Source organism: Falco punctatus, assembly GCF_963210335.1.
Source record: "Falco punctatus genome assembly, chromosome: 5".
NCBI classification, from domain to species: domain Eukaryota; kingdom Metazoa; phylum Chordata; class Aves; order Falconiformes; family Falconidae; genus Falco; species Falco punctatus.
In genome coordinates this window covers 37,792,724-37,805,435 of record NC_137584.1, presented here as the reverse complement: position 1 = coordinate 37,805,435, position 12,712 = coordinate 37,792,724, and the positions used below count along the sequence as shown (strand labels likewise).

The window sequence follows — 12,712 nt, the reverse complement described above, 5'->3', positions numbered from 1 at the left end:
ATGCAAGTGTCTTTAGTAATAAATAAGGAAAGACTTACAGAAAATACACGCTATGATTTTCTCCCCACTATTTCGCTAGCTGGCATAGGGACCTCACGACACTACACACAATACAGCTCATTAGCAGCTGCATCTTTGCTTTGGAGCACAAGGTCTGGCTGAAACTCCTCACAGGGTGATGGGATCTGGCTAGATTTTGGTTCTGAGCACCAGCTGTACTCTTCAGTACCTTTTCCACTGCCATCACACAAACACCTCTCTGCCTCTCCTGTAAATATATATACCATTTGCCTACTCTTACAACCCTCTGTACCAACCACAGCTGGATAATGAAGTGACTTTTAACGCGGTGCCGGCTTTGCCCCGAAGCACTATGCAGTTACAGGCTGTGTAAGCGCTCCTCCATCCGTGCTTGCGCTCTCAACGGATGGAGCAGATGGCGTTCCCCGGGACCTGCAGTCATCCATCCATCCATCCATCCATCCATCTGCACGCTGCCGTACCTCTTCAGCGCCGCTAACTCCACACGCTCTCCTAAGGATGCCAACTTTTCCTGGCTAAACTTTCTTTTCCCTGTAGGGAACCTACTGCCCGTCACCCCGAGGTACCACCGCTACAGCCAGGGACCGCCAAACGCCTGGAAGCCCCTGTCACCTCACACAGCCCGCGCCCGCCCGGCGGGACCCTGCCCGGCTCCGGCTCAGCCCCGCCGACACGGCGGGCACGGCTGCGGGCAGCGCACGGCGCAGCGGGCGGGTGCCGCACACCGGCCCCGCCGAGCCCCCCCGCCCCCGGCAGGTCCCCTCGCCTGTCACCCCGAGGACCCGCGGGGGACGGCTGCACGAGGCTCCCACCCGGCTGCCCACGGCGACCTCCGGCCGCAGCGGCCCCCGCCACCTCCCCCGAGCCACGGCCGCCCCCGGGAGGGGCCTCCCCCCCCCCGCGCCTCACCTGGCATGGGGGAGCCGACGGCGCGCTGGGGCGAGGCCGGGGCGAGGCCGGTGGGAGTGGAGCGCGGTGCCCTACCGCTGTCGCCAGTCCCTCCGCGGCCCCGCGCCCCGCGCCGCCGCCTTTATGGGCTGCGGGCCGGGCCCCGCTGTCAATCAGCGGCGCCGGGGCGCGCCCCCGGCTCGCCCCTCCGCCGCGGTGACATAACCTCCCCGCCGCCCCCTCCCCACCGGGCGGCCCGCGCTCGCCTACCTGCGGGGCCATCCCGGGCCCGGGCCCTCCCCCGCACCGCCCCGCCCCGCAGCCGCCCGGCCGCCCTCCGCGGGCGGTGCGAGAGGCGGGCCGGGCGGCGGGGGCCTCCCCGCGGGGAGCGGAGCGGCGCGGAGGGGCGGGCAGAGGCGGCCGAGCGCGCCGTCGTGCCCCGGGTTGCGCGGGGGGGACGAGCGCGGGTGCCCCAGCGTGGCGGAGCCCCCGGGAGGCGGCGCCAGGCCCCGGCAGCGGGGAGGCGAGCGCGGCCGGGACCCGCCGCCGGGGCCGCCCGAGCCTGGAGCCCGCGGGCGGGAAGCGGGGCCCGGCCCTTCGGGCCCGGCCTGGGGCGTCGCGAAACCAGGCGGCTGGGAGCGCGGTGCTCCTGCCGCCGCTGCGGCAAAAGGAGCTACTGCTGCCCCGGGGCTGAATCTTCTCATTTCTATCCTTAACTTTAAATTACACGGCACCCCAGAGGCGAGACTTGCCCCGGTCCCCCCCCCCCGCCCCGTTTGTAAAGTGCTTACTGGAGGGCAGTCAGCAGCTTCTCAAGTGCGTCCAACACCTCGGTCCCTCTCTTCCTCTCTTCTCCATCGGAAGCACCATCCCCTTTGATCTCCTGAAAGTGATACTGGGCTTGCCTAGGCCTGCTCCTCCTCATGGAGGGAGTCTTGCCTCCCTCTAAGGAAAGATATGCCACAAATCTCACACTTAAGCTGCTCCTAATCTCATTAAGAGAACTGGAAAGTATCTCCACAAGCAAAGACTACAGTCCCAACCCTAGGACTAGCAGGTCACCACGCTGAGGAGCACCCAGCGTGCCCTGCTGGTGCCATGCTTCATGTGGAACAGGAGAATGGATCGCTGCAGTGGGTGCACAGAACCTGCCCTGACACGTGGAAATGTTTCAGAAGTCAAACAAGACCAGGATCCCTGACACTGAGGCCTGAACTGTGGTTTCAGGATATCTGTGGAAGGATCCTGCAGCTGATGCAAAGAACCATGGATTTGGCTGAGTTGCCTGCACAATCCAAGAAATGGAGCCCTGTCAAATGTATGGGTGTATAAACACCACAAATGTTTAAAAAAAAAGAAAAAGGAAAAAGAACAGCATAGGAAGCCATCAACTTTGCTCATCACATTCTGAAATTCCAGTAGAAAAGGTGTTGATGTTGCAGAACTCAGAAGACTTCAAAAGACTCAATCTGTCACTAGAGCAGAACATGCCAACGCAAGCATCACTGTCTTTCCTTTTGCCATGGACGCTCCTTCCAACTTGGCTGGCCTTGGCCTTGCAGGGTAGCAGAAGCCAAGGAGCCTTCCCCTTTCTCACAGGGTCCAGGGAACACAGCCAAGCTAGGAGAGAGAGGGCTTTTTTGTCATCCTAAGACATTTGGTTTTCAGTTTTGTGAAACCTCAAGAATTTAAAAAAATAGCTAATGAAGTTCACAAAACCTCAAATTCTACTGAGTTTACTCATTCCCCCCACTATATTAAGACCTAGTCTTTATAGCTATGTATGTAGACATATGGTGTGTTTTCCACAAGGCTTTGAACAGCACTGGTGCAATTCTTGTCAGAAAGCTGCTCTGGGCTAACAGTTGGAAAAGAGAGGGCAGCAATGTATTTAAGAGACCTAGAAGGTATCTTTGAGATAGTGCAGTTTACTATTTGTACATTCATATGCAAACACTTTTTACAGTGGAAATTTTTAAGTCAGTAAAAGGACAGTGCAAAATAAAGAGAAAAAAAATATCATGATTGCTTTTAACCAGCTACCTCATAAAAAAAAAAAAAAAAAACCAACAACTCTTCTTTCCATCTCTGTGGGTGTTGCAGGAATGAAGGATTGATAACATATTGTTTCAACATGAGTGATTTATATATAGGATGATGACCTTTGTGAAGACAGATTTGGTTCTGTTCTTTCCACGACTGTGAAAATGCTCACTGCTCACTTTCCCCTGGCCACCTTGGAAGAGGTAAACATCCTCTTCTTTCCAAGATTCCTGACAGAAAGGCTCAACAGGAACGAATGCACCCTCTGCTTTCCCCAGCTAGCCAAAGTACACATGCAAACACTAGAATTACGTTCACATTTCTCAGTCTACCTGCTTTTTGAGTAGAAGGTGAAAGTGAGAAATGGCAATTGGAGAGATAATAAAGTCAGATTTACTAACATTTAGGAATACTAGTAAGGTAACAGTAGTTCTCATACTAATGGTTTTCTGTAGTGTTTCACCTTTCATTGCATTCTGCTTCAGACTGGCCCATCAGGCATGACCAGAGATCCTTCTCATTTCTTTACGCACCTCCCTTTGCCTTTTTCAGTATACTGTTTGAGGTTTGGGGTTTTTTCCCTTCTGCACCAGCCGTAGGGGACTTCCATTTTAAATTATGTGAGCACAGTGCAAGGAAACATACATTACTGAAAATCACTGGGGAATGGCAGGATTGTGGTGCGGCAGCATCTCAGAAAGAACTGTGATTTGATGGATATCCACCAAATAATCTGTGGTTTTGGCTAGGAGTTTATCACTGACATTTTGACTTAGCTTAACTTGGGGCAAGACCTGAACTCTCCTACATTAGAAAAAATCACACTGAAGAAGTGGAATAAGCTATAGACACTAGAATTTTTTTTTAGCTTGTTTTTCTGATAAAATGGAAGATACTGTGCCATGATGCCAGAAGAGAAATTCCATGAGTTTTGCTAGGTGAAACCCTGATTGACTTTTGCTTTTCTCACAAAAGCATCCCTGCTAATTGAAATGGATCTAATTGCATTAATATGATGAAGGAATCCTTCAGGTCTTATCCTGCAGTTCTGGATGTTCACCTGATGCTGATAAACATTCTCTCTGAAATGCTGCAGGCATGAAGAATTTTTCTGTATTTTTGTCCTGTGATGAGGTTTGATTTTCATAATTCACTATATCGGTGTCCCGAAACTGAAACAGGCGACTTCAGATTAGCATGTGACCCAGCCATTCAGATTTTTGAATGAGCTTGGAGTGATAGGGAGACACCTGGGTCATTCCTCAGACAACCTGTTCTAAGTACTCCAGCTAAATGCAGATTTTGAATACTGTAATAGATTACACAAAGCATAGTGAATTCATCTATGATGAGAGAGAAAGTTATTTTTGACAAAGATTTATGTATGCTTTAATTTCTGGTGCATAAGTAGTCAGAAAAAGTGGGCATCATAATCAGGTACTTTTCCATTCATTGATTCAGAGGGAAAAATGTTTTATTTCCAAGCTTTCTTAAATAATTTCCAGGTATAAAATGTATCCAGAGACAAATGCTAACACATTCTGTCAGAAGAGATGGCCATGGGCTGTGCAAGTACTGGCTGATATACTTTTACAATAACTTTGTCAAACAGGGAAATCTTGGTACCACCCTTTTACAAACTTTGTCTTTACAAAGTGCTTATACACAACAGCTTGTTCAGTGATGTCAGCTGGAGGACTTTAATTTAAAGCTAAGCACATGTTTAAGTGTTTTGCTAAATTGGTTGCTACATGATTTAACTGGTGTCACACAATAACTTATGGAAAGAGCCACAAGTGAAGCCCTAGGCTTCTAACTCATGGTCGGAAACTTTAATCTGGAAACTGTTTTTTCCCTGTCCTTGCAGTACATGTGACAAAACAAATATCCATCTATGAACAGTTAAATGTGTCCTTAACCATTTTAAAGAAATTTTGTATTCTTTCCCCACATGTGAGCTGCTGAACATGTTCGGGCTGCCAAATATTTTCAGCCTCCAAAAAGGAACATTCCCCTACCAAGTGCAAATGAGCACTGAAAATGCTCAGTAAATCCCACGTTGTTGCTCTGGGTTCCAAAAAAACCCCCTTTACTAGATTCAGAACAGATTTATTACCCAAAGACCTGCTTTTATTGCAACTTGGTTACATAGTTTCACATTCTGTCACAAAGGTATTGATGTTTTCACTTAAAACAGGAAAAGACTACATCACGACAGTACTTTTTAAACAGCTAAGACTATCATTATCCAGGCTGTGATATTAGAATTTTTTATTTTATTTGCAATACTGTGCTTTCTGTGCATCAAATGGAATTTGTTCTGTTGTATTTATGTATGTTCAAAGACAGCCCAAATCTCAAAACTTCTAGATGGTTTGGATTCAATCCTTCTTTAGAAGTAAAACACACTGAAGTTGATAGTAGTTTTAGCTCAAAAACAAGTGAATACAACTGAAATGATAACTTCAGTGGTCCAGCTGGATTATAAAAGTTGTTCAGGGGACCAGATGCCATTCATTTCAGAAGGAGCTAGCACCACACTACCTTTGAAGGCTTGGGCCTAGCTTCTTGTCACTTATTTAGGTGAAATAAAATATCAAATGCTTAGTGAGGGCTTTAGAAGTTATAGCAAATGTTTGAATGGTCTCAGGCTTTTTTTTTTTTTTTTTTTTTTTGCAATGAGGCTCCTACTTGTGTTTCACCAGAATCATGCCGGGTCCTTGCCTCACCCACACAACTGTGTCATGAAAGCTGGGTTATTCCCATGGCTGCATGCACTGACTGCTTGGGGGCCCATCCCGAAAGAACTTTAGGTTCAAACACAGGACAGGAACCCCTCTCCTGGGTAGATGTGCAGTCCTATGGCCAAAGGTGCTGCCTCTGCCACACTTTCTCCCTCCTCCCAGCAAGGGGCTGGGCATCTGCACCCTCCCCATTGCCCTCCATTTTTCTGTAGGTATGGCAGGGTGGCTGGCTGATGGCAAAGTATGGTCTCACCAGGTATGGTGCATCCCTGAAACACAGGATTCACAGAGTCTGAAGAGATCAAGAGTCACAACTGGGAAGAGAAATCAAATGGATGAAGGCCCCAACAGGGCAAGTAAAAAAAGTACTCAAAAGAACTGAAAATTGATTAAAAAAAATCAGAAACCACAGAGAACAGTCTGGGGGTTTGATATCGCTCCATATGTTCAAAACTCCCACAGATGGAGTCATGGGTCCCACAGGATGAAGTGAAGAGATGAAAGAAAGCAATTCATGAAACTACTACAGCTGGCTGTGGGTCTCTAACTGGAAGAAAGAGCGTCATTCAGCTGTGGCCTGATAATGATTATGATGATTAAAGCTGAAAAAATAATTCCCATATTATTATATTTTTTCACTCTAATATGTGTTTTGCCTCTTTTTCCCCTCATAAGAACATCCACACACAGACCACAGCTTCCCCTAGCACGTTAATTACTTGGGTGTGCTCATATAGCTGTTATTTGCATTGCTGATGAATATTTAAAATCCAAGTCATCTTGCTTAGCTGTGAATGGTCAGAGGAATCAGATGGTAGCGTTTTATCTCCCCAGTCAGCACACCATCACTTCCAAAAGAAATACTTGCGCAAATGTATTAAAAACGGGGCCTTTTATAATACTTGTGCTTACAAGCATCCATTTTGCTCTGAAATGGCTCTGAAAGCCATCAGACGCATAGAATTAAATCATTTCAAAAACCCCTCTGAAATAGTTCAAAGGTGAATACAATCAGTTTTGCTGTTTTGTTCCTTTTTCCACTGTGGCTGTCACTGGTACTCTTCAAAAGTGAACAGGGAGAAATTTGCTCTGATGACAACCATAGACTACTCAGTCATATAATGAAATGCTGGGGAAACTAGAGCAATGGGGAAAATACATATTACACCATACACCAGAAACAAAACAATGTATCTCCACACAGAATTTTTGCAGACTTGCCAGTTCTTGCAAGTTATTAGCTTTTTTATTAGTTAGTTAGTTAGTTAGGTTAGTTCTATGTTTCGCTCAAACCTCTAAGGAAACTGCAATATGTTCCCCTTTCTACAAAACAAAATTTCTATTGTTGTTCTATGACAATAAAAATTATAAGCTAATCAATAGTGATATAATTCAATCTGTTCATGGTTTACTGATACTAATATTCTCACTTGTTTACTTACCTTTTGGCAATTACCTACATTTCTCCCTAGTGATATTATTTTCTTAACATTGCTTCATTTTCCTTTCCATGAATGCTCACAGTGTTGAGCTGGAAAAGAGGCATAGGAACAGACTGATATTCATCAGATGAAGAGGGACAGTAATATCTATTACTGTCTTGCATTTATTTAGCTATTTATTTTATGTTTTGAGAACATTCATTTCTAGGAAACTACACAAGAGTAAAGCTGGTCCTACTTCAAGAAAAGCTCTGCTGACTGGAAATTGCCTCATTTTTCTCTCAGCTAACCACATAATGCATCTTAAATTTGCATGGTAATTTGCATGGTTCACAATGTTACAGAAAAGAGAAGTAAAGTTGGTGGTTGTGGCATTTTTGCATTTTGGTGAATGTTTTTGCAGAGGTGGGGATGAGCCTGTGTTCATGTCAGTGCTGGTGGATGCCTACCTGTTGGTGAAGTTTGCATGGTGTTTGTTCTATTAGTGCATTTCTGTAAGCACAAGTATGTGACTGTTCAAAGATGTGTTCTTCACTGCAGTATCCCTGGAAGCTACCTGTGTTATGCTAGATTAAAGACAATGAAGTTCAGACCCAGCTAGTGTAAAAGTGTATAGCTTTGCTTCTACTTGTGTTGTTAATCATATATTACATGTTAATCCTGTCATCAGACACTCCTTGTTCAAATACAGCAAAATACATTTAATTTGTCTTTTCATTTTGCTTTAATAGATTTTTCTCAAAACTAAAAAAGCAGACAAGCAGTTCTTCACTTGATTTGAATTGTGCTTACTGTTGTTCATTCTTGTTCCCCCGAATCCTTAATGAAGGTCACATTTAACAGTCACTAAAAAATTACAGAAAATCTGGATTCAAGTCTAGATATCCACTTACAGGTCTAATCTCTTGCATATTTATCAAACTTCATCCAGAAACTATCCAGAAACCAGCTCAATAGCAGCCTTCAGAAAATGTGATGTCCAAGGCAGCTTGCTCACGACTTATCTGCCAACCTGGATGACTCTTCATTCAGAAGTCCAGCTCCCGTAGCACTCTTCATTTCCTGCAGTTTAACTAATAATTCTCCATTTGCCACTGGGCTTAATGTTTCGTTAACAACTACAGAATTATATATTTTGCATTTTCCTTCTCTACAAGGTCTAGCTTGGCATAAAAGGTACCATGAGCTTCCTTTGTTAAATCCATTGTGCTTTTATCCAGTTTTTCTCCCTGTATTCACTTATTCTTTGTTTCAGTATTTACTCTAAATTCTTTGTGCATTACTGAGATATGATTTACTCTCTCTTTTATGAAATATATTTGTAACAATTTTCCCCATTTCCTGTGACACTATCCCAGATGAGACAGATTCACTCAAATTACTTGCTACTGGGTTTGGAACCTCCTGTGCCTGTTCCTTCAGAGTCCTGGCACAGAGATTATTTGGTGATGTAAATTTCAAGCATGTCTGGGTTGGGGAATCCAGGCTTTTCTTCTACCTCAGATGTTATAATTCTTCTTCAATACCCTTTATTCCTTTCTCCTTTTCCTTTTCTTTCCTTTTCTTTTTTTTTAATTTTTTTCCTTGTGTTCAAAATCAATGTATATTCTTGAAATATGAATACCAGAAATGGAGGTGGCTTTCCAAATGAGTGATAAAAATATCTTCGTCTTCTACGTGGTATTGGCCATACATGTCTGTCCAAGGTTTACATGCTTTTTCACAATCCTAACATAGTGGTGGATGTGTTGTTCAACTAATTATTATATCATGACCCTTTACAAATCTTTATTAGAGTCACTACTTTCTACTTTCCCACATTTCATTGAATTAAAATTGTTGTCAAGGGAGGCCACTTTAAATTTTTGTGTAATCTGAAAACCGCAGCAGTTTTAGTATATTGTTTCAGGTACATGCAACCATTGAACATAGCTTCAGTGAGAGGAGCCCCTTGTAGGGTCTCTCTGTATTTACTCTTCAGCCACACTCGGTGAAGATCTTTCACTTACAACTATAATTACAACTACAACAGTTACTATGCTCTATTTACAATTGCCTTGTATCTATGATGGATCTATGTTGAAAAGATTCTAGGAAAAACAGCTGACATGCTTCTAATACACGTCAGCAGAAGAGTTTCAATTTTCCTCAGAAAAACATTTCATTATTTTCTTGATCATGCTCTCAAGGAAAATTAAATTTGCTTGAGCTAATGAAAAAAACCCATTGCTGAATTTGTATGTTATAATCTGAAAGAAAACTAGCAAAAAACAAAACCATTTTTTGTTAAAAATTTTCCTAGTGTTTAGCAAGATCTACTCCTTTCTACCATGTCTGTAATTATTTTTACTTCCCTCATGGAACTATTTATTTCAGATTAGTCATGCCTGAGGCTTCTTGTATATTTTGAGGTGGAAGATGCCCTGAAAATCTAAATCGTTACCAGGAGGAGGTGTCGATGGCTCTGTGTACACATAGGTATTCTTGTCTCTGATTGAAATGGAACTTGCTGTATAAGTAAGGCTGTGAGCTTGAGTAAGAATTGTCCGTATAGAAAATAAAAGAACATATTTTCATATTAGCTTTCCTACTAAATTTCTTAGTAAGTGCTCTCTTAGTACTGAGCTAGAAAAACTCAGCCATATTTTTCTTCCAAAGTAAATAGTGTAACTTTGATAAATACTTTTGTTAAATTATACGAATGCTCTCTTTAGATTAGCTGTTGCTCAGCTTCATCCTTCCTTTGGGGCTCAGATTTTACTGTGCCAGTTTGATGTACTAAGGGACGGCAGAGGGAGGTGCCCAACTACTGCCCTGTGCATCCCAGAAGGATTGAAGTCCTTTATACATGAAGCTGGCTATAAATATTTTTCCTTATTCTTTCAGACATCCAAAATCATACTAAAATGCCATTGGCTGTCACATTCAAAAGCAACTAGTAATTGGGCCTCTTTTTTAATCAACTCAACACACCTTCAGAGTGACTAGTTCCTAGAGAATAAGTCTATAAGAGAAGTAATCCTATAATTTTTTTAAAAATAGGTTTCTATGTGGGGTTATTTTTCAATTTGTTTGTAGATCTTGGGAGGCAAAGTGATATTCCTGCCACTGAATTTTGGTTGCTAGGTGAGAAATGAGATGGCTTTTTGGAGTAGCTGTTTTAAAGACCATTAGAGTTAGTTTTAAATTTCAGTTTTCTGTATGGCTTGCATAATACTACTGTGATAAGAAGATGTTAGTAGATCGTCTATAGTCCTGTTCAGATTTGTTCTTGAAGAAACATTCTTTTCTTTTCAGACAGAAAGCAGGTGGTAAGACATACTCCCTATGTCAACCTCTTTGACTAAAATCTGAAACTATGACTTTCAATAAGTTACAACCATGTGAGTCCCCTTTAGGCCACATTCTTATGTGTAATGAGGAGCCCTTTTCGATATAACAAACATAGTCTGGGTTTCCAAATTCAGTGAAAGTTTATTAGACATTTTAAAGAGTTGATTATTTTTTGCACCACCACAGAGAGTTAACAGTTAACACCACAGTTAAGTCCTGATTTGTGACTTTTATTAATTCCTAAGTGCTCTCTTGCTACATTTCCAGTATGTGTAAATTAGTGGAATATTTGGAGCATTAAGAGTTGCGTGTACATTTTGTGTGCCAAAATTAGGTTGAGGTTCTTTGTTTATTGGAAGTCAAGTTTTTAGTAATTAATAAAAAACTAACGGCCTGACCTTTGTTTAGCATTACTGTTTCAGCCTCTTGGAATGTAGAGTAAAGCTAGACACCACCTCTGAAAGGGTGGATTTCACTCTGTAAATGGAAATGGTGCAATCTCTTTATCCAACCTGGGGTTCCTTGCAGGGATATGCAAGGACTATGGAGCAGGATACGTCCAGTGAAAATACTGCTTCCACTCTCTTAAACTACCTTCTGAAGGGAGCTGATGAGTGGCACATAACCAGAGGATGAAGTTATTTGCACCACATGGCCCAAGTGGCCCTTACAGACCTGTTTTTTGATGCTGAAGTGTAAGCTTGCCTTTTCACCCTGCTTTCTCCTCCCAGGTGTGAATCAGCCCAATGTGAACAGAATGCAAATTTGGGTTATGTGTATCTCTGTTGTTGTGTGTCACTTAAAAGATTGCTGTGAGAAGATCAGCAGATTGACAGCTTTAACACATCATAGAGAAACAGTAACTATTAAGCTCACAGGGGCTGTAGTTCAAACAAGATTGAAATGTGTCAGTGGTGTAGCCAGAGGTATACAAGTTGTTCATTGACCATTGCTACTATCTCAGTTAAGAAAGTGTCTATTATCTTTCTTTTAAAATTAAAATAATGACTTATGCTCCTGGTAGGACACAGTCTGACCTTATCATATAAATCTGCAGCGATTAGTTCTGCCAGGAAAATCAGTAGCTTCCAACTGCCTTAGACATATGGCCTCCAAAAGTCAGATCTATGGAAGCATGGCTGTGGTGCTGCAAAAGAAAATGATCTCAGATTATTGTTGGAAAAAAGACAATGAAAGCTCTTTTCTGAGGTTTGGCCTGGTTAGAATGCTGATCTTCTTAGAAATTCAGTCCCAGATATAATTAAAACGTCATCAGACTTCTGCATCATAGAATTCTGTGTAAGGTTGAACACACAGCCAAAAGGAAATGTGTTTTAAGAGCTTTCATAACACAAAGCCAGCCCAACATATTCTTTGATCTTTACTGGTTTGTTTTATAGACAACCTATTTCACAACTGCATTTAGTCATCTGCCTTCATGATAGAAAGCAGATTTGGTGTACGCCTGTGCATTGTGAAAGTGGTAAGCAGGTCATGGCGCAGGATCATGGAACAGTGTTGTCTTCATGACAACTTACAAAGATGTTGAAGAGCATCTTTTCACAGGTAAATAAATTTAAATTTATTTTTTTAAAGCTTTGGGGTTTTTTCTTATTTTCATGAGGAAAAGGAGAGGGTCCATAAGAAGAATTTTAATGGGATTATGCTTGCTAAGGAAGAAAAAATGTCAAGTAGGAAAGTGAAATTTTGGAAAATTCCAATTGTGATGGGTTGAGAGCTGCCCTAGCTATAAAAATATATTTTTTTCTCACTTATCTCAGAAACTGTTATACAAGTCTTAGCTAGTCTTAGAATGATTCTTTCTGTGGTCAACACAGAGACACAGGCATTTCCAGAGGATGACTCCTCCCTTCCCAAAAACAAGTCTAAAATGAACAAGATTCGGAGGTAGTTACCAAAGACCAAAATGAACAAAACATGTCTTTATGGTCGACAATGACAGTAAATGACTGAGATGCCAGATTTCACACATAGTTCTAAATAAGCCTGAACATTTTTTTCTTTTTTTTCCTTAAGTATTACCATCTATCTAATCATTCCAAGGTCCCTTTGGCCTTTCCTGCTTAAAGTCTGTATGAGTTCATAATTTGCTCTTTGACTAGCAAGTTGTTACCTGGTCTCACAATTCAATGTGTAGCCAAAAAAAAAAAAATATATAGAAAATGCATATACTGAAAAGTAACAATGAAGACAAAGAAG

At 42.5% G+C, this 12,712-nt stretch overlaps 2 protein-coding genes across 2 annotated transcripts in view; one reads left to right on the top strand and one right to left on the bottom strand.

The window, feature by feature from the left end:
* The window catches only part of THBS2 (thrombospondin 2), a 34,280-nt gene extending 33,164 nt beyond the window's left edge, over window positions 1-1,116 (bottom strand). Inside the window, exon 1 of the mRNA XM_080388498.1 lies at window positions 952-1,116. Coding sequence (XP_080244624.1) covers window positions 952-958 — 7 coding nt within the window. The 5' untranslated portion in view covers window positions 959-1,116. The remainder of the gene's footprint in view (window positions 1-951) is intronic.
* LOC308064285 (UPF0669 protein C6orf120 homolog) overlaps window positions 1-12,712 on the top strand; it is a 361,466-nt gene that overhangs the window by 121,987 nt on the left and 226,767 nt on the right. The window lies entirely within an intron of this gene.